The 23,949-nt window shown below is 34.9% G+C and overlaps 1 protein-coding gene across 1 annotated transcript in view; it reads right to left on the reverse strand.

The window, feature by feature from the left end:
• Positions 1-23,586, reverse strand: part of LOC138703583 (carbonic anhydrase 1-like) — a 44,223-nt gene extending 20,637 nt beyond the window's left edge. Inside the window, exons 1-3 of the mRNA XM_069831583.1 lie at positions 23,337-23,586; positions 17,136-17,231; positions 15,837-16,004 (exon numbers count right to left, since the gene is read on the reverse strand). Of these exons, the coding sequence (XP_069687684.1) occupies positions 15,837-16,004; positions 17,136-17,231; positions 23,337-23,448 (376 nt within the window). The 5' untranslated portion in view covers positions 23,449-23,586. The remainder of the gene's footprint in view (positions 1-15,836; positions 16,005-17,135; positions 17,232-23,336) is intronic.
• Between the last annotated feature and the right edge of the window lie 363 nt (positions 23,587-23,949).

Here is a 23,949-nt window from a genome sequence, read left to right on the forward strand (position 1 = left end):
AACTGGTAATTGGAATTACACACATTAGAACTGAAGCCTGTATCGAAATGAACCGCCACCATTTTGAAAAATGTGTTTAAATATCCATATTATGATTATTTTTCAATTTAACTTAATTCTCTATAGTGTACGCTAATGTGCTGTAGACAGTATAATATACACTGCATAATGAATACGTCCGTATGGACAGCTCAGTTCGTGAGTAAAAATACTTATTGTTAATACAGTACTGTATTCTGATTAAACAAAAATCTAATGAAAATTATCGAACTCAAAAGCGTGATATTTCCTAGTTTACGTAAATGGATGTACTACTTTTCTTCCCTCCTATGCCTAGTAAAGTGATTTGTTTGTATATTACGCCATCGAACTCCAGTCGTGGAAGGGAGTAGCAATCGTTGATCCAAAGGTATAGGCAGGTTAATATCAGAAATGTTAGTAAAAATAAAATGATGTCCCTGTATTAAAGTTACATTATATTACTGAGAACTTTAACAAATGTATACCATATTTTGGAACAGAATTAATTACATCTTTCTATACGATATTTTGGAACAGAAAGAGTATTATTTTAAAGCTTTTTTTTAATTTACTGCTTTTCAACCATAGTTAACCATCCTTTCCCCTTGAAAACCTTGCGCACGAGAGCTTTAAAAATTAGTGTTGCAGGAGCTGATAGACATAAATGAGCATTAAATTTTATGCGACATATTTCTAACATATCAGAGTGTATTTCAAAGCGAAAAAAATGTTCCGGTTTTGCAACATACTAAAACTATCCTCTCCCCTTAATGAAACTGTGTCTTGAAAAATGTTTGCAGAGTGCTTTAATAAGCAATTTAACATTATGACAAGTGATCAATTCGTATGATTACACAAGATGGTGCTAAAGTATAGACAGTCACGGAATTAAGTCGTTACTAAACATAAAAAGGGCCGTAACTTCACTTGGCGTTTATTCACATGATGGGAAACAAATAATATTTGCCTCGGGTTGTCGCCTCATTGACCTGCTTGCCTGTGGAAGTCCTTCAGTACGTATGGGTTCAGTCTACCTGTAAAGCTGTCTTTGTGTTAACCTGCTGACAAATGAGTGCTTTACTGGTGTCAGATTTCTTCTTGTAGAGGTATAATGAAAACTTTCGTATGGGAAAGGGTATGTTTTCATCAAAAGCTTTCTGTAAATCTATAAATACTGAAATTAACTGTTCTTACGCTACTCATGTTCAACAATAGTTTCGCAATTGTACATGGCATTTATAATGAAAACAGCACAGAATTTGTGGTCATCTCCTATTTTATGCACTGTAATAGTGAACAGTCGGTTAACTTTTGTTGTTCTTTATTACACAAGTAATATAGTATTTCCATTACTATTATACTTTTACTAAGTCATACTACTTTTGAGTAATAAGGCGGTACGGAACGACGTGTTTCAACCAATCATGGTTCCTTATTCTATAATTTTTATCACCTCCCTAGCATTTGTTTGTTTTTATCACCTTCCTAGCATTTGTTTCTTTGTTTGCCAACATTGTAGTTTCAATAAATGTACCTTTTAAAATGATTAATATTTATTTTATAATCCTTAACTAAAACGTTTCTATTTTTTATGCTCGACCATGCCGAAATGTAGTAATTATACACCTGGTAGCAGACCTTTAATGGACCTCATTAAAGTACACCTACTCATTAAAGGTCAGGTCTTTCAGCCAATGACGACTCAGGTTACAACTGTTCAGCCAATGACAGGTCAGCTTTCTACCGTTATAAAACCGCAAGTATCGATTATTCTCGGATATGCAATCGAAAGAGAATTAGCGAAAAGTCACGGAGGCTGGAAATCCAACTGTCGCAGAAGGTTATGTTCTGTTACTATAATAATTAGCGTTAATTGTAAATAATATTCAAATAAATTCAATTTGTCATCTCGTTTTTCAATGTCTAATTTGCTTTTAATGTTATCTCTGTAGGTTCTTATGGCCTAGCAAGGTCATTGAGAACATCTTTCCCTCGGAAAAAATCAATACTTTCGCGTCTGCGCACATCTCACAACATTCGGGACATTGGCCAAGGTCAGATACAAAGAAAATTAATAATATCAAGTTAGAAATATGGTCGAGCATAAAAAGTCGTATGAAACTCACCTATAATGGTAATTAAGAAGCTTGCGCTCGTTTCATAAATATCCATACTCGCTTCTTAATTACCTTCATTATAGGCTCGTTGCATAATGTACTATTATTTTAGTAGTTTATTTTACGAGTACGTAGAGCCCTGTCAATCAAAACAATGCAAGCAGCAGCGAATCAGTGTCCCCGGTACTGTACTGTATGTTTACGATGTGAACAGTGGGTACGATAATATATGAGGCGTTTAGAGCTAAAGTGGATTAAGACACAAATTTTCATACATTGAGTTTAATTCATTTTCTGATTGTCTGAAGTTGGATCTTTTCCGAGCAGTAATAGATCAAGTCTTAATTTCCAAGAATTCGCCGGTAGATGACAATAGTCACTTTTGGCTCAGATTATTTGTTCACGATGTTCTGAGCCATAGTGGATCAAGTCACCAAAGCGTTGCATCAATTAACATCACAATTGTTTATCTTAATATATAAAATTGTATGTATGTATGTATGTATGTATGTATGTATGTATGTATGTATGTATGTATGTATGTATGTATGTATGTATGTATGTATGTATGTATGTATGTATGTATGTGTGTATGTATGTATGTGTGTATGTATGTATGTATGTATGTATGTATGTATGAATGTATGTGTGTATATGTATGTATGTATGTATGTATGTATGTATGTATGTATGTATGTATGTATGTATAATCTTCTACAGTCAATTGTTCTTTATTATTGTCTGTTTTATTCAACATAGACTTTCACGAGGCCTTGGAAATTTTAACACGAAATTAAATTACATTGTTGTTACACATCATGAAGGCTAAAACTAGATAATTCATGCAATAAGTATCTTTACGCAGTCCAGGACCGTATTATGAATTCCTCGATGCAGTTTTGTAGATAGTGAGCAGACTGTTTTATCCAATTGAATTCTAGAATTCTTTCAAACTACAAGGATTGCTACCACATAATTTACTTAATATTGAATAGCCATAGTAGACCTACTATTGCGAAATATTGACTCACCAAAATTATGCACTAACAAGAATTTGTGTCAAAAACTCATGCGAAACGTAATATGAGTGGCAATATTAACTGGAAAAACGAAAGAAGATAATGTTTTTATCCCACGTATTGCTTTTATAGCCATTCGATTTTAAGCACTTATTATAAGTTATAGTAATATTTGTGATAATATTACAATATTATAATATTGCAGTAATAATATAGAGCCTATTTTACTGTTACTGTTAACCCGTCTCTTATTAATAAGTTATGGTCACTAATGTCTTGGCCGTTTATAGAAAAATATGATTTTCTGTTGTGGTAGTGTTCTACATTGCCTTCTCCAGGAGAGTGAATTCTGATGAGTATAGTCTCCGTTACTGCAAAACACCCTGAAATCCATGCACTTGATAGAATCTATCCCTTACAGATTGTAGTTTGGCCTTGAAGGAAATTAAATATATTGTGGGCAGAAAGGCTTAATAATGCATAATGCCGTGGTACGATAAATATTATCATCAATCACAATGTTAAATACAGTATCTTAAATATCCCTGTAGCATAAGGTCTTAATGTTGTTAAAACTCTATTCATAGGTGAGATGGAATTATTTCGATTAGTCAGTTTCTTTGGATATTAGTAGCACTTTCTTTAATATTCGTCACTAGGGAGGAGAAAACATAAGTAAATATGGTTCGTTTTGGTTTCGTATAATTCCCTTGCCGAGGTCTCCGATAAGTCTAACAAACAGTTTATTTAGAAATAGACCAAAATTTAAAACCAGGGCAACGCCGGGTAATTTAAGCTAGTATTTTATAAATCTAGAATATGAGAATGGAGCAGTACAATTATTGCTAGTCAAATTAGATAATCCACTAGAGCAAGTTAACTTTAAGTCCTATTATCTCAAAACTACAGCTCATGGACTTGATCCACTTTAGCTCTGAACGACTCATATTTTACAGTAGTCATGCGATAAATTATTGTTTTTCAGACTCAATAAGGATAACTTATTTTAAGTCAAACAAAAATATTATTTTTACAATAAATACTGTATATTGCATTTACATACTGTAGACGTCGTAGGGTTTGAATTCTGCAGTGCTTGCGAAAAGTGGCATAAAACAGCTTCCACAAACATTTTTTATTAATTTATTGACAACTTCCGGAACATCTGCTCGCTTGGGAAAAGAGACATAAGTATTTCTCCGATCACAATAATTCATACAAAAGAAAATCAAATCGACATAAACCAGTGTGAAGACAGCTTTTTTCCTTCTCCTGTATAATTAACATTTTTGACTTGTGCCACTTTTCCCGAGCACTACAGAATTATTAGTTGAAAAGATATGCATCTCATTAAACAAAACTATATCTTCTATGAACTTTACGAGCGTCTATGCATTACAATAAATTGAGGCGGTAACCGGAAAATGGGCCCATAGGTCTGTAGGCCCTTTTTCGGGAGAATGTTTAATTCGATTCTCAGTTTTAAAATCTACTTGCTTACAAAGTTTCGTTTCAATATCTTGTAAACAGAGGGCAGGGTAGCTAATTGAATGAACCCATGCACCCTTGCGTTGTTGTGGAATTGAGCAAACATCAGTGAAGATGATCCTCAAAGTGAGTGTGAGTCCATCCAGGATGTGCACTGAAGTGTAAACTGCGCTCTGAAGATAACTTTGAATTGAGTGTGAATCAATTCTACATTAATACTAAACAACCTGTAATCTGTATTCTGTACCCGACAGATATTCTTTATTTTGACGTATTCAGTACAATTTATGACGTAACTATGAGATATACAGGGACATCATTTTATTTACTATTACTTGCATTTTTATTGTACCTGCATTTCTGAATGTACTTCACTCCCACCCCTTCACTAATGTCCTTGCTCCCGTCAGACACACAAACTTACGGCCGCTGTTGCATTCGAAGTCTTCAAGCAGTGAAGTAAACACTGCAGTGTATAGTGTGTTTCATAAATATGGTTGCGTTTTCTATAGAAGAAAGAACCTATATTAATAATATCGTACTAAAATTATATTCAAGAAACGATAAATTCAATTTCAGAGAATATGCTTCAAAATGTTTTTAATAATATGCGTAAAGAATTGAAGCCTGCATTGTAATGAACGGAAACCATTTTCAGCAACTTGTTTAAAAATTCAGATTAGCTTATTTTGAATTGAGGTGGCTAGAAGCAAAGGAATGCTAGTGACATTTGTAATAACATGAGTTAAGTGCATCCAGTGTAAGCTAAAGTATCTAAAATTTTAGTGGCAAAGGGATATTTTAATCGCATCACACATTAAAATTTAAATGCAAATTTCACCGATTTTACGAAAGCTTAAATATTTAAACCCCATTTTCTGAAAAGTAACTTAAGTGCACTTACAGTCCTTTACTTATGAGCCCCTCAATTTAAATGCACTCTCTATATTGTATGTTAACATCAATAATTAATATGCTAAATAAAGTAGACATTACATAACGAACATAGCTGCCTGAAAAGTTGAGTTTTTGAAAAAAAAAAAATGTTACTACTCTACTGTATTTTGATAAATTCCGTAAAAGTGGTCATCAAACTGAAAATCGTAATATCGTATTTCCCTACAACATAAATGGATGCACTACTTTTCTCTCCTCCTATACCTAGTAGAATGATTTGTTTACATATTGCACTAGTAACATCAAACTCCTGTAATGGAAGGGGGCAACAGTGTTTCCGAGTATAGCCAGGTTAATGTTAAAAATGTTGGTAAAAATAAAGTGATGTCCCTGTATGTAAGAAATATAATTTTATTAAAATGATTATGAACTTGTGAACATCTTTAATGTGCGCTGTTCAATGCTGATGTTTAATGTCTGCTAAAATATAACCATATTGAAAGTATTTTGATAAAATAAGCTTGTTCTCTGGAAAAAGGGCCTATAAAATGTTCCAATAAAACATGTATATTTATAACACAATTAAAGTCGGAATGTATTATTTAACAAAAAGTTGTAGACAAATATTATCGTAACAGTATGCAAATTGTTATTTTGATAAAAGTGCAATTACCTAAAAATAAATCTTTCAATCTTTGTTTTCTCGAAACATGACTTTTGCTTATGGGCCCTTTTTCCGCCTACCGCCTCAACTATCATAAGCATTTCCAGATTCCCTTATGCGAGTTACCACATTTTCATAGCAGGGCAGCAAATGATAACTACGTAATGTTGTTACACAAGGAAGATTTCTTTCTGTATATTTGTCCATGAATTTTTTAAAGTGACTATTTTCGATCTTTTCACAACGAATATCCGCTAATACCAACATTTTGCAATGGTCATTGTAAAATTCAGACCGATTAGCGGGAAAGTCGGAAGTGGAAGGCTCGTTTCCATGATTTGTGGACAATTCATTTACACGTGTAATATGTGTTTTCGTGTTGCAATGTCTCTCTCTATAAAACGCCGTTTGTTGTTTTTTATTTCTATGTTGCATACCTTATAGAAAATGTTCTCTTCTTTCTGCATGAAATACTCGTTACCAAATTCTTCTATCAGAGCACTGATCGTCAAGCGCCTGCCTTTGGTTTATTTTGGCATGTTGACCGCGTACTTCATTCACTGAACAGCAGAATGCAACTGTGCAGATGAGGGCTGGTGACACGGAGCTATACTCTATTATACACGTGCACTACTGCGGGTTGCTTGGAGCGTTTAGGTGACCAAAGACAGAGCTCTATTTATAATAGTCTGTTTACTTTTAAATGCTATCTTATTAGAATGTAATATAATAAATCAATCTTCTTACATAAAATTATTTATGCTCGACCATGCCGAAATGTAGTAATTATACACCTGGCAGCAGAACTTTAATTGACCTCATTAAAGTACACCTACTCATTAAAGGTCAGGTCTTTCAGCCAATGACGACTCAGGTTACAACTGTTCAGCCAATGACAGGTCAGCTTTCTACCGTTATAAAACCGCAAGTATCGATTATTCTCGGATATGCAATCGAAAGAGAATTAGCGAAAAGTCACGGAGGCTGGAAATCCAATACTGTCGCAGAAGGTTATGTTCTGTTACTATAATAATTAGCGTTAATTGTAAATAATATTCAAATAAATTCAATTTGTCATCTCGTTTTTCAATGTCTAATTTAATTTCAATGTTATCTCTGTAGGTTCTTATGGCCTAGCAAGGTCAATGTGGACATCTGTTCCTCGGAAAAAATTAATACTTTCGCGTCTGCGCACATCTCACAACATACGGGACATTGCTAAAAAATTAATAATATCAAGTTAGAAATATGGTCGAGCATAAAAAGTCGTATGAAACTCGCCTATAATGGTAATTAAAAAGCTCGTATGAAAATTATGAAACTCGCTTGCGCTCGTTTCATAAACATCCATATACTTCTTAATTACCTTCATTATAGGCTCGTTGCATAATGTACTATTATGCTCGACCATGCCGAAATGTAGTAATTATACACCTGGTAGTAGCCCTTTAATGCACCTCATTAAAGTACACCTATTCATTATAGTTCAGTTGTTCAGCCAATGAGAAATCACCATTGTACCATTATAAAAGCGCAAGTATCGATTATTCTCGGATATGCAATCGAAAGACAAGTAGCAAAACGTCACGGAGGCTGGAAATCCAATACTGTTGCAGAAGGTTATGTTCTGTTACTATAATAATTGGCGTTAATTGTAAATAATATTCAAATAAATTCAATTGCCGGCCTGGGTGGCGCAAGCGCTAGAGGCACGGACTGTCTCTACCGCTTGCTCCGAAGGGCTGTGGGTTCGAGTCCCGCCTCGGGCATGGGTGTTGTGTTTTGTATTAGTTTAAGTAAAAGGGAACAAATGAAAGAAAACAGAAAAACAAAGACAACTTCGATAAACGGCCTCTGGCGGGTCAAAATTAAAAAAAAAAAAGAATGAAAAAAAATTGTCATCTCGTTTTTCAATTCTAAATCAATTTCCAGCTCATATTAAGATTAATATTCATGTTATTCTCTAGATTATATCAAGGTCAATGACATTCGTTCCTCGGAAAAAATCAATACTTTCGCGTCTGCGCGCATCTCACAATTTAGAAGATCAGTTCCGCTCCTCACTTCGATAACCATAACATGAATACTTATGAATAATTTCAAGTTAGAAATATGGTCGAGCATAAAAAGTCGTATGAAACTCGCCTATAATGGTAATTAAGATGCTCGTATAAAAATTATGAAACTCGCTTGCGCTCGTTTCATAAACAAACATACTCGTGTCTTAATTACTACCATTATAGGCTCGTTGCATAATGTACTATTTTGAGATGTGTGAACTCTTCCCCATATAGACCTAAGCATATCTAAAAATCTGTAATGCTTCGTTACATTTGCAGAGATAAATATTCTCATCATTAATATGAAATCATAGAATACAGGAACCTAATTTGCCATAGCCTGATTTAAATTGAGTGATAATGTAGTTTGCTGCCAGTAATTTACATTTCGCCCGATTTGAAAGCGTGGGGGGGGAAAAAGCTCTTTTGCTACCTAAAATACTATTTCTCCGGTGGACATCTCACTTCTCTATCATGTTATTTTATAAACGAGGAAGGATAATTCGAGATTCAAATTCAGTAAAGTGAAGACTTTAGTTCCAAAACAATTTAAAAACGTCTTCCTCAAAGTTCATAATCGTCAGGCAAAATATGTGTACGTAAATCTGTACTTCAGCTGTGTAGAGGTAGGGAATGGAGAAGCTTGTCTCTTTAGAGTAAGCTGCATCAGGCTGTGTACGTTGTGTGTGTGGCGGATATAATCACAATATATAGACATAGAGGAATAAAATTAGGCCCTGTGAGTGTTGCAAATTATGGCTCGCGAAGACGAAAACGCGAACTATCAAACTGAGGAAAGGAAATATTCATAAAATATATAATAAATCAGCAAAAGATTATTTAAAAGTTAAATGCTGTCTGCTTTATGACATATTCAGAAAAAATTTCAATATTAAACATTTAGACTATATGTATGTATAAATCGTGTGAATGCATGTTAATTTCAATCTTTTAACAGTGCATATTGTTAAATTAAGATCGTGTTTTATTTAATGGCGCTCGCAACTGCCGAGGTTATATCAGCGTCGCTGGTGTGCCGGAATTTTGTCCCGCAGGAGTTCTTTTACATGCAAGTAAATCTACTGATATGAGACTGTAGCATTTAATCACACTTAAATGCCATCGACCTGATCAGAAATCGAACCCGCAACCCCGGACACAAAAGGCCAGCACTTTATCGACTGCACCACCCAGGCCGACAATGTATCTGGTTTTATTTATTTTATTTTACTTGCTTTTGAACATATCAGGCAAAGTCCAAACAATTTTCAGGACTGACAATTAATAATAATAATAATAATAATAATAATAATAATAATAATAATAATAATAATAATAATAAATTTATACTAGCAGAGTTAAGGCCATAGGACCTTCTTTTACACTCTACTAGGTCACAAAGTACCATATACAAGCAATGAAAATTTAACAAAAAACTAAAGAACAGAATACTAACATATCACAAAATAATAATAATAATAATAATAATAATAATAATAATAATAATAATAATAATAATAATAATAATAGCATAACAAAATCGACACTAAACAACATGAAAATAATACTATAATAAAAATGCATTGGAATATAATAAAAAGCAACTCATTTAGTATAAATAGTTAATATGGAAAACGTAAGGAAAAATATAACAAAATGGAATGTAATAAAATAATAATAATAAAGACGAAAAGAAATACGAAAATTAAATAAAATCCACAATAAAAAAGGTATGATAATAAATTCATCTGGTGATCAAGAGAACAAAAAAGGGGAAAGGAAGGAAAAGAAATGTATGTTATACTGATAATATATGAGCAATGAGATTCATTACATTTCAAAAATTGTATTTAATTTCATTTAACATGATGTTTAGGCCGCCACTGACAAGAGCAGATTGTTTATCTTCTGAAGTCAATCGTGGAGGAGAAAAGCAAAGTAGTACCTTACTCTTCCCAGGGGCGGGATACAAAGCGTAGGGGATGGGGTGAAATAATACTGTTTCTTAACTAGTATGTTATTAAATGGTTTTGGAACTAAAGTCTTCAAGTGTACTTAATTTTTCAATTTGGTTTTCTTTCTTTGACAGGAAGGATGGGCAGTACTATTGATTCTGGGGAATATTCTCATCTCCAACGAAGTTGACCTGGATTTCCAAGAAAAATATCTAGCGAACTGCATACTGGAGATCAGTCTCAGATATTTTACCGAAGGAAAATCACTAGAGATATCCTTTTCCAACAACAGTGAATATCAGTCTTATCAACAACCATCCCCATTAGAACAAATCTACCCTTTTGACGTATTTGAAAAATTGCTGTTGAGGAAATTCCACTATTTTTCAAAGTGGCCCATAGTCATATCTACTCCTACAAGAATAAAAAAGAAGCAACGAGGGTCTTTGGAGTGGGACACACGAAATGATGACAAACGTAGTAGCTACGTGATGGTGACAACATATCGGAGTGGAAAATTTTATGACCTGGAAGAACAACTCGCCAATCTTGAATCCTTATCGTCGTGGAATCCCAGAGGAAAGTTCATTGTTACTGTAACAACGGATGAAGATACAAGTTTTCGTCAAAAAATTGCGAGAGATGGTTTACAAATATTGTGGCAGTGGAAGGTTTTTAATGCTATTGTGCTTGTTGGAAGGGAATATGAAAATGAAACCTACGACATAAATATTTATACCTCATATCCATATTCCGGACTTTGCAAACCGCTTCGAGATGACTTGTTAGACATTTTTAGGGTACAGCATGATCGCGGATGGTTTCTACGTAATAGGTTTCTGTTCCCAGAGAAAGTTCCTAGCAACATGTGTGGATATTCCTACAGGATTGGGGCTGGAAGTCTACCACCTTTCGTTATATTTGAAGAAATTAAAAATGAAACAATTACGCTGAAAGATGCTGACGGAATAGAGATAAATTTGTTAAAAATTCTATTTCAGAAACTGAATTTAACTGCTATCGTTAGGCAAATAGCTGACGATTATCCTTACGGAATTAAACTGGAAAATGGCACGTGGACTGGGCTACATGGTGACGTCCTGTATAACAGAACAGATTTCGCTGTAGCCGGATGGTGTGACAACTTGGAAGACCACATACTATTTGACAAGTCAATCACATACTTCACAGACAGATTTACTCTATTCGTACACAATGCAAAGAGGTTTCCACTGTGGTTGAGTACTATCAGAGTGTTTGATTTGACTGCGTGGTTCTCGATCTTCGTTTCCATCTTCGTATCTGGCGTCTTATTCAAATATTTTGGAGAATCAGGAACGTACAAAAGTCTTATAAACTGTTTCTCGTACGCATGGGCATCACTGCTGGGTATTTCTGTGCCACAACTACCTCTCAGCAACGCTGTTCGTCTCTACTTCTTAACCTGGCTGGCCTATTCGTTTGCTGTGAACATCGTCTTTCAAACATCTGTAATCAGTTTCTTCGTAGATTCTGGATTCGAGAAACAGATTGACACTATTGGAGACTTAAAAGGCTTAAAACTAATTTATGCTTTCGAAGATTTCTTTGATCAGTTTTTGGGTGATGAAGTTCTAGAAGTTACGAATCCAAGACACAAATGTGATAGTCCCATTGACTGTTTAGAATATGCTGTTTCAGGTAGTGACAGAGCTGTGTTAACCAGTAGATCATACAGTATCCATATGGCAATGGATTTAGGCTTTAAGAGAAAATTTCCTTTGCACGGCTTTACGGATGATATGATTCAGATGTCTGTTGTCATGGTTACACAAAAGGGCGAGCCACTTCTTGACCGTATAAACGATATTCTGGGCCGTCTTGTAGAGGCGGGTCTGCCCAAAAAGTTTTTAAAAGATATCATTAACAGAAATCATTATAGTTTGCGTGCGGTTAACTCTGGTCTTGATTACACACCGATGTCTCTCGAACGTCTGCAATCTGCTTTTGTTCTTCTTTCACTAGGAACTTCAGCCAGTGTTATATCTTTCCTGGCAGAGAAGTTGATTCGCAGAAATTATTTAAGAAAAACAGTTGGAGAGACAAGATAATAACTCTTCTTCGTTTAACAGTATGACAACATAGGAGAGTATTCCTTGGCTTCATTATTAAGTATGATTGAGACTTTCACGGTGTTCAACATGGAGTGGAAAGACAGGAGAAAGGAGAACTCAAGTGTTGGATGATGGATCCATTATGAAGAGTCCAAAGCTGATCCGTGCACGATAGTGTTCTACGGGCAAAGAGCAACAAGAGTTCCCGCGTGGCAAGTTGTCGGGCTGCCTCGTGGCTAACGAGAAAGACAGGCTTCGGCACGAATTGGAGTCACGTGATTATCACGGTCTAGTCATGGCCCTCTTGACAATCGCCTAATATAAATACATATTCAAAGTTCTAAAAAAAAACAAAGGAATTTCTATATTAAACTCATGTTAAACGTGCATTTATATATAAACTTGATCAATGTTGGCCATGCTATGACTCAGAATGTGACGTCGCGTCGTAGCCTGTCTTTCTCGTTAGCTACGGGCTGTCTCGTGTAACGTCAGCTGCCATGAGACTAAAGTCGCGACGCTGTTATTCCCGGCGTGACTTCTCCTCTTTGCTTACGTCTTAGGAAGTCAAGGCTCTATAAAGTCTAGGTAGGTAGTATCGTTCGCCATTTTTGTTCTTTCGTTGCCGAGTTACCAGACGAGGGATCTATTTGCCATACCGTTAAATATTATCATGTCGTAGCACCTATGATAATAAATCAAACGCACTGTAATTCAGCAAATAATTGAGCGGCAAATAACGTCCTCATGTGCTTTCTGCGAACGCCAACGAAAGAGCCAAAATGGCGGGCGATTATATATTAAGTATTTATCGAGCCTTAGGAAATGCTTAACATCTTCATCAGCGAATCACAAGACGCACACGTTTAAATGTAGCCGACCTGCAACGTGATTGGCTGCCGGAAATTAGAGCGACGGGACTATAGTGGAATTACAGCGTCTCTCAACCAAGTCCAAGCGATAAGCGGAGATCTACACTCCTACTTTTAAATATGATTGGGAAGAAATGTTCTTCATTGAGCTTCAATAAAGTGCAAAATGTTTAATATGTATGAAGACTTTAACACACTTTAAAAAGTTCAATTTTAAGAGAAATTACTCCGTGATGGTTATGTAGGTGAATAGCAAATGAAATTACCAGAAAGGGTGGAAGGACAGAATAATGGAAATAAAGAAGGAATAGTGACAGGTTCTAAAAAAGATGAACGCGGTGTCGGTGGGCTTGATATTGTATTCATGTACTTATTTAAAAATATACTGTTATAGGTTTAATTTATGAGATCATTACACATACCTTACCAATTTAATGTACCGTACGTACTATGGGTTTCTTTAATTCCATGAAATCAGTTCATATTTTGTTTGTAATGATGAACCCTATTTAACTCTGTGTTTATGGACGTTGAGGTGCAGTCTTGTTTCTCCCTAGTCTCTGTCACACACTACACTCACAAGGCTCCACAACTACTAAAAAAAAGTCTATCCTAGATAACCTGTTAGGGACTCTATCCCTTTGCTACCGGGGAGGACACTACAGCCTATTTCAAAAACATTGCCCATATGAATTCATTACTCTGTAGTGTGTATTGGGACATTTTACGACGCTGTATCAACATATAGATTATTTAGCGTTTGAATGAAATGAAGGTGATAATGCCGGTGAAATGAGTCCGGGGTCAAGCATCGAAAGTTACACAGCATTTGCTCATATTGGGTTGAGGAAAAACCCCGGAAAAAACCTCAACCAGGTAACTTGCCCCAACCGAGATTCGAACCCCGGCCACTTGGTTTCGCGGCCAGACGCGGTGACCGTTACTCCACAGGTGTACACTGTAGTGTATATGTTATACTGTAAGAACAATCATTATTAAAATATAAAACTAAGGATGTGAGAAGTAGGCCTACTTCAAATGTTCAATGTACGAAAGTTGAATTAATCTAACCAAAATAAAAATGTAGCCTACAGATGAAAAATCAGCATTTAAAAAAATTACGTCAGAAAATAATACAGTAGGGATATTTATATATTATAATAACTAGATCTACGTACATTTTCAATCATTAATATTAATAGAGTCTGTTTTCCCATCAATTTCAGCCAGTTTTTCAAGAGTCATAATAGGATATTATTCCTTCAATGAATTAAATACTTTATCATTCATCTCTTCTCCCCATTTCTTAACGCTTTACCGGGCTTATGTTTTATGATCGAGTTTTCTGCCGTTACAAATCTCACTCTCTAGGCCTATATAGACCTTCTATACTGTTTAAACTACAACGTTAACACTATATTTATATTACTCGTAGATCTATATACACTATATAAGGTACATCATTTACACACACACGCACTAAACTATATACCGGTATACATTTTATTATTATACAGGGGACATCATTTTATTTTTACTTCAATTTTTATTGTACCTGAGTTTTTTAATGTACTTCACTCCCATCCCTTCTACTAATGAAGTTCCAACTATCACCAAGGCCGCATATAGTAAACAGTACTGAGTTAGTGAGTATAGTACGTTTCAGAAACATGTCCGCTTTTTCCAGTGACGAAAGAGCTTACAATATTGAATCATATTTTCGCACAAGTACTGTCGTCCGTTTGCCTACGTCGCATCCTGATTTCCCCCTACCTGCTTCTGCTCGCCCCTCTGTAAAGGCTAGTAGCTGGGTTGTCTTTTCTGAAAACTTTAATTTCTGTTAGGAACTGGACTTATACGTAATATCATACAACTGCTTAAAATAACTTAAATAAAAGGACCTCGTTAAGTAATTAACTGTCACGTGATTTCCCCCCTTTCTACGATCCTGCGACATAACCACTTGGACGGACAGTAGATAGCATGTCTGAGTAATTTTATCTGTACGGGTCGGGCAGAAGTGAAGGTTACATTTACAGTACGTAAGGTACTCTTTTATAGAGTAGGTACAGAATTAATTCAACATGAGTTACTAGTACGAAGGACGAAATTGGTAATTGGAATTAGGTACAATAGTCTATAGTGCGATAATATGTAAAAAAAAAAAAAGAACTGAAGCCTGTATCTAAATAAATGGCCACCATTTTCAAATTTGTGTTTAAATATCCATATTATGATTACTTTACAATTTAAATTTACTCTATATTGTACGCTAATGTGCTGTATGCAATATAATATGTACTGCATAATGAACATGTCCGAATGGATAGCTCAATTCGTGAATAAAAACACTTACTGTTAATACGATACTGTATTTTGATTAAACAAAAACCTAATGAAAATTACCAAACTCAAAATCGTGATATTTCCTAGTTTACGTAAATGGACGAACTACTTTTCTTCCCTCCTATACCTAGTAAAGCGATCTGTTTGTATTTTACGCCAGTATAATCGAACTCCAGTCGTGGAAGGGGGTAGCAAACGGTGTTTCCAGTTCTCAACCGTTAATCTAATAGCCAGGTTAATATTAGAAATGTTAGTAAAAATAAAATGATGTCCCTGTATAAGCTATAATATGTAGTAGGTTTACCTGTGTGTCCATCGTTTGTAATGTTCATAAAATATGGTGCCACTGTATAATTGTCCCATTCAAGCGCATCGCTAGGATTGACGACTATAGCTTGGCATGTGTTAATGTTGATCGGAGACTGGTTTTCACCTCCGCAATGTGGGAAATGGTTGATCCAAGTGTCAGGACCTGAACAAGACAAACCAGAATTTGAAAAAAAAAATGTGGAAAAGAAACTCTACATTTTAGATCAATTCTAATGGCCGAAAAGTAAACTTCTCAGTTTGTACAGTGCGATTATTTAGTCCTGACAGTAGCCTGCGTTGTGCGCCTTTCGTCAGGCGAGTCCATTAAGTTAAGCCAAGGGATGTTCAGGTTAGGGTACGTACACGTTGGAGCGACGATAAACGATAAAAGAAGCAGCGATGCTATATCAGAGAGAATTGAAGCATGCATTGTCATTGAGGTGTGCATATTGGAGTAACGATAAAAGCGAAGATACACGATAAAAGCAACGAAAAAGCAAAGTTCCATTTTCTTCGCTCTTGTCGTTCATATGATCTCTGATTAAGATAATATTAATCTGTATAAATACCAGTGATTATCAATATATCCGAATATTAATCGATTTATTATTATTTCGGCTTATTACATTAATTATTGTAGATATTGACAAATTGATCAGTTGTGTATTTATTCGTCATATGTTATGTGATCACAAGAACCAACCACAACTCAACGAATTTATACTATCTTTGGGATGAGAAACGGGTTTAATTTTGTACGTATTTAAGTTACATTAACCTTGAACCTAGCAGCTGATATTTCCTATATATCTTCTCTCATTAAGTACATGCATAGAATATCTTCTACTGACAAATCAAAATGTTCGCTTCCCGGGTCCTCGTTGCTCCGATATGAACACTTGATTCTTTGATAATACCAAAGCGTCGCTAGGTCATTTCTCTTATCGTTTATCATTGCTCCAACGTGTACGTACCCTTAGTCTGTTTCCTGCAGTCAGAGCGATCGGATGTCACGCATGCGGTATAGCGTTGTGTTTCCAGTACAGTTAAGCTGTACTGCATGCCTTTACCGACCGCTCGCCCTTATCTCTACTCCGGAACTCTCCCCACTACTCCTATTACTTCCCCTCTTTCCCGTCGCTGAGATATCAAGACTAAATAATCGGTCTGTAACCAACGGGAAAAAAATTCTTAATACTGTACGATAAAGATCCATAAGAAATGCAAGGATAATTTTTTATTTATTTACGTTCTAATTCTGCACGCTTTTATTGCTTAATATTGAAGATCTCACCGTTGTGATTGGAGTATCCGTAAATGATATTCGACTTATGGCGTCCTCCGCATGAGATCAGCCCACTGCATTCCAGAATTTCGCTCAACAGGAATGCTGCAAAAACAAGAATAAATTTAGCAAGTTGTAACCATACAGTGAATAAATTTGTAGCTTGAAGAGTAAGCATATATTAATTTAATGACACTCATCTATTTCTCTCCTAGGGACTTGTATACTCGCTGACATTTAAAGATTAGTCGACTTTATGATGCGTATAACATTGACTCAGCATTAGCTCTTCTAAAACTAGTTACACAGCATCTGCATTTAAATATACGCAATATGGTAAATATTATCTACGTTATAGATAGTCTACAGAGTGATTCAGTTACCCCTTCCTATTGAGTTTTATGAAAATTTGCATTTGAGAGAATGTTCTCAAAATTGCGATACCTGTTTCTAGGAGATTTCAACACAAGGTTAGTTATGAAACCTACACAGAATGTCCCATTTATCTTGTGCACCTATTATAACTTTTTTGTTCGGATAGGTATTAGAATTTTTGTTTTTGAGAGTTATGTTAGAACGAGGGGCTAACATGATTGTAGAGATTTGGAGCATGTAACTCCATTATGGCACAAAATACACGTGACGTCATCAAATTTTCAAGTAGCACTACATACTTTAATCATGTTACATTGATTACACACATTAGGACGAGTTCAAAAATGTATCACAATGTCACCTTCCCAATCAATAACAACAACAAAATGCAAAATGAACGCCATCAGAATGTGTCGTTTGTTGTGGTGCCCCATTCATCTTATGTGTTAACTTACACAAAACGAAAGACGACTGACGTCCGTACACGTCGTGTGTTGTGTGTTGGCTGTCTTAACATGTAAACAAACCACAATAACTGTCGACGCCACAATCCACGTAGTGGCCTGTACGTTCTCCGGACCTGTCGCCACTCCACTTCTTCCTATGGGGAACTGTAAAGGACAGTGTGTACCAGAACATTCTGACAACATTAGACGACATGCAGCAACGTATTCGACAGGCTTGTGTGTCCATTCATCCAGCAATATGCCGGGCAGTCATATGGTCTTTCGGGGAAGGCCTTCGAATGTGCATTAATGTGAATGGTCATCATTTGGAACATCTTCTGTGACTCTCAAAGCATAACATTATCACATTGGAAGTGCGTTTTTATTTTGTTTTGTTGTTGTTATTGATTAGGAAGGTGGCATTTGATATATTTTTGAACTCGTCTTAATGTGTGTAATCAATGTAACGTGATTAAAGTACGTAATAGTAGTAGTAGTAGTAGTAGTAGTAGTAGTAATAGTAGTAGTAGTAGTAGTAGTAGTAGTAGTAGTAGTAGATTTATTTTGCCTGGCAGAGTTAAGGCCATGAGGCCTTCTCTTCCACTCAGCCAGGTTTCAATAATATACATGAAATACAAAATTAGATTACAAAACAACACAAAAGAAAATACCTTAGAAATTACATAATATATAGTAGAAAATTACAATAGTCAAGATCAGTTACATAATATAAAATTACAAATAGTCAAGATCGGTTACATAATATATAAAATAAAGTAGAAAATTGTAGTGCTATTTGAAAAATTGATGACGTCACGTGTATCTTGAACCATACTGTAGTTACATGCACCAAATCCATACACTCATGTTAGCCCCTCGTTCTAACATAACACTCAAAAACAAAAATTCCAATACGGTATCTATCCAAATAAAAAAGTTATAATAGGTGCACAAGATAAATGGGACACTCTGTGTATTGTATTTATTAACATTCCATGGTATTCATACATGCTTACAGCTAGAATATGGAACAAGTCAAAAACTTAATACTATTATAAAATCTTAATTTATAGTCACAGTCTAGATGAAATATATACAGACGAGATTTACAATATAGTCTACTAGTACAACACATAGTTTTAGTATCAATTTCATGAAGTGTTATTGAATGTCATGAATTCACCTACAGAATAAAAGGCGTGAGAAATTAGGTACTTCTTTAATTTGGCCCTAAATAATTTTATGTTTTGAGTTTCATTCTTTATATCGATAGGCAGGCTATTAAAAATTTTTACTGCCATATAACGCACTCCTTTTTGATAGCACGATAGACTTGCCGATGGAGTATGAAAGTCATTTTTTTGACGTGTATTTATGCTATGAACTGTTGAATTAGTTACAAAGTTTTCACGATTACATACGAGGAAGACTATTAATGAAAAGATATACTGAAAAGCCATGGGCATTATTTGTAGTTTTTTTTAAATAGTCCTACACGACTCCCTAGATTTCGCACCTACTATTATTCTAATTACTCTTTTTTGTAATAGAAATATATTGTTACTATCTGTGGAATTTCCCCAGAATATTATTCCAAAACTCATTACCGAGTGGAAGTATGCAAAGTATATTGTTTTTAAGGTATTGATATTTACTATCTTTTGCATAGATCTAATAGCAAAACAAGCTGAATTTAGTTTGGGGGTAATTTCTTTAATATGATTTTTCGAATTTAACACATTATCGATTTTTAAGCCAAGAAATTTGGTTGTTGTTGTTTCTAATAGGGATCTATTGTTAATTATTGCGCTAGAAGTTTGCGACGTTGAATTTGGACAGGATTTAAATTGAATTATGTTAGTTTTGTTACAATTTAATACTAATTTATTGACTGAGAACCAGTCACATATTTTGAAGAGAATTTCCTCTGTTGAAGATTGGAATGTGTTGGAGTTATTGGCTGTAATTACTATACTTGTGTCATCTGCAAATAATATGGGATGACCTACATCTTTTATAAGGGGGGCAAGATCATTTATAAACACTAGAAAAAGTAGGGGACCTAATATTGATCCTTGAGGAATTCCATTATTAATAGTTCCCCATGTCGATGTAGATTTCATAGTTGTATTGATTTCAACTTTCTGTTTCCTATCTATGAGATATGAGTGAAACCATTGGTGTACCTGTAGGGTGAGTCAATTGATCTTTTCTACTGGAATTGGGTACTAAAAAACCCTAGTATCAGTCGACATTAGACACTCATATAAATTTTAATAATATTGTGTTTCTTTATATATAAATACTTGAAGCGTGCATTTCCAGAACGTTTTAAGTGCCAATTTGTAAAGTTTACAGTGAGAGCAAAAATAGTTTTATACAGTCCATACAACGCTGTATCTTGCACAACATGAAAGTGCACTACTTTATTACTCGGAGCAGCATTTTCTTCATAACCTTTCGTAATATTATCAAACAGGGCGCCTACAATTGATATATTATGTGAAAAAATAGATTCTCCCGGTTTCGGCACTTACAACGTTATGGAAATGCACGCTTCATTTAAGGTATGTGTTAAAAGTACAACCACTTCATAAAACATTCTCAAACTACTGTCTTATTCCGTATTAAGTTTAGAATACATTTCCAGCATATTACACTTGACAAGTTCTAAAGTGTCGACCTTAATGCAAGTAGGTTTTCGCCATTCCACGATGTCTGTGCAAACACAACGTTTCTTTGAAGGTATCTTTGTTGCCGAATATTGTCTGTTCTTTCACCTTAATGAATCACACTCCAAGGATTGAAGTTATGCGAAATAGTTTCTGAAATAGTGTTCAGTGATGTATATTTAACGATGAACTTACTAATTTGTGTAAAAAACTAGTTCTCACATTAATACAAAATGTACGAGTATAACGTGAGATTCAAACCAGGGTTTAAGCCACAGTCGCATTTTGCTACTCGACTTCTAAAAATGCAACAAACTTTGAAGGTAAATGTCCAAAAATGCGACAACCACATTGGACTTCAGAAACGAAGATGGTAATGAATAAAATTAAATTAGAGATATGTATGAAAAATAATCAGTTCTGGAGAATCTGAATTTAAATTAAATGCTAATGGCATGGACGATGTTCAAGAAGGTATTGAGCTATAAGTGTTCAGGAAAGGATTTCAAGGAGTTGGTGCAATTCATGTGAACAATTTCTTCTAATTGATTTATATAATTCCATCGCATATTATAAATTTTGAGCGAGGATTTAGTTGCATGAATCTTGTAAAAATTGGAATTAGAAACCGCCTTTCTGTAAAAAGAGTTAGCACTCTGCTAACAATAAATCTTGAAGGGCCTAGTCGTAAAGAAATTCAATGTTTAGAGTGCCCATAAAATAGTGATGTAAATTCAGCAGTAATATTATTATTTCATTGTCACTTTTTTTAATTGGTTATTTTACGACGCTTTATCAACTGCTGTCTGAGTGAGATGAAGGTGATAATGCTAGCGAGATGGGTCCAGGGTCCAACGCCGAAAGTTACCCTGCATTTGCTCTTAATAGATAGAGGAAAAACCCCGGAAAAACCTCAAACAGATAACTTGTCACAACCAGGATTTGAACCCGGGTCCGCTCGTTCACGGTCAGACGTGCTAACCGTTACTCCAAAGCGGGGGACTCATGACCATCATTCCCAGATAAATCAGCATGAACAAATTCGTACATAGACAAAATGTAGAAAACCATATCTTCAGCATTAACAATGCTGCAAACATGTAGACTAGATACATACGTAAAAACGTCGAAATAGGCATTTACCGTATCACAGTAAATTCCCTTCACACTTCATATGCTAACAAAAGTTATTTACGATACAAGTGTTAAAATTACATTTTATTGATATTTGCGAAACGAGGCCGTAGGTCGAATAGAGCAATAATACGAACAAAATAAAATCGTTTTCAACATCTGTGTTGAACACTATTCTTCAGACACCTTTTCGTCTGTCCTGTAATAGAGACAATTTCCCCGATTTTTCCACTGCTGTATTCTTCTTCAGTGTACAGAAACATTTAAACCAATCGTTGGCGTAGTTCAGTGGTAGAAAATTCGACTGCAGATCTGGAAGTCCCCAGTTTAAACCTGAATACATCAATTTTTTTACAATTACATTTAATTTTTATAGTTTCATGTAGTTATGAATAAATTAGTTGTCGAACCAATTTATTTCATTTCTGTACGATAACCAGAAACAGCCAATTTTTTTTAATTAGAACTGTCACTGTTTAAACGGCTTTATTGATCGGTTGCGATTGCTACCGTGTGACATCTGGTGGCAAATAATTGACAATCGGTGCAAGCAGATGAAATTTGTTAAAAATATTTTTCACTGTAGTATTAAAAGTAGCTTTTGCAAGCAACCGTACAATAGTGCATTTTTAACACGCTTACCTACGGTTAAGAAATCTACCTTTAGGAACGGCTATCTTAAAAATATATTTTTGTTTATCAGGAAAAACCAGTAATGTAAAATTACAGATATTTTTAAATGTCAGAATGTTTATTATTATACATTGTGCTCTAAATTAAATAAATAGTAATATGCGTTACAAGAGCGGTATGTTGAAGTTTTCATGTTCGAGGAAAAGTTTGAAAAAGCGAAACGTAGTTGAGCTTTTTTAATTTCCGAGAATTGAAAGAAAACATACCGCTCGTGTATCGTACATTATTTTGTGCGAAGATCGTTTATTACATACCTGAAAGAGGAATTTCTAATTAGTTGCAATGAAATCTCCATCTTGGTTTCTGTTCAATGGCGGCAAATTTGCAAAACAAAAACATCTATTTTCAACATTTTTCCTTTAAAATGTTTTCTGTGTTTACTATACTCCAGCAGCCCGTGATACTCTGTCTTTCCCCCCCCCCCCCAGTCTATGATGTCTGGAATCTTGTTGATTTTTTCACGGCTTCCTTAATGTTACTTGCATCACGAATGCAGTAACTTTAGTGGAGTTGTAGAGTTTACTTAATTTTTGCAAATATTTAAAAATAATAATTAACAGTGCAATTTAGGTGAAATTGCAGTGGTAAGTTTCCAATTTATAATTATTACTATATTGAACGTCTCTAAAAATAATATGTTAGAAGACTAAAGCAGTAAAATCAATATGTCACTTAAGCGGTAAGAAGAGGGAAATTGTTGTGTGTGTTAGGTTGGGAATACTGAATGTGGAATTTCAGACTTTCCGGGATTGGTTTTGCGCGGAAACCAAGCAAATACGCACGATCTCGCACAAAAATAGTTATGCTCATTTTCAGTGCTTCTAACATAGTAGATCTAATGTAGTGTTTTTAGCTTCAATTTGTCCAAATGTATTATCAGATTTTCTTACCTACGAGAACAATGCTACCACAAACAACTAGAAATTCAATAAAGCTAAAATGTAGCATGATGTCTTCCACCGTACACCGATCTCCTTCATCACATTCACAGAGATCCCTCATTGTACAATATAACTGCACTGGCGCATCCTATATGTAATTTAAATATAAAATTTGGTATTCTGAATCAATTTAATGTATTTACGACGTGGCACAAAGTTTAAGAGTTCATGTTTCCAGAGATTTAACATTAAAATAACTCCAAACTGCCGGCTATACTTGAAGATTTTAAGTGTAAGTTACCATAGAAACTATATCGTGAAAAAACAATAGGCTTATTGTCTAACGAACAATACTGCTCACAAAGAAATTGAAATATTACATTATAAGGTGTGTTCATTTCAAAACAGCCCATCTTGAATAATTTTAGATGTGCAGGGGACGCGATTTAGAGGAAAAATGTGTCAATCGATTTAGTTTTCGAGGGGGAAGTTCATAACCACTGTTGATTGAATTTTCTGTTCCAAAACTTCACCCGCACCTCAATTTTGAATTTAAAATTGCATCCCCTATCTTCAGACACGCCATTTTAAAGGAGACGATAAACCCTACCCGTGTACAAAA

Source organism: Periplaneta americana, chromosome 7 (genome assembly GCF_040183065.1).
Source record: "Periplaneta americana isolate PAMFEO1 chromosome 7, P.americana_PAMFEO1_priV1, whole genome shotgun sequence".
NCBI lineage: Eukaryota > Metazoa > Arthropoda > Insecta > Blattodea > Blattidae > Periplaneta > Periplaneta americana.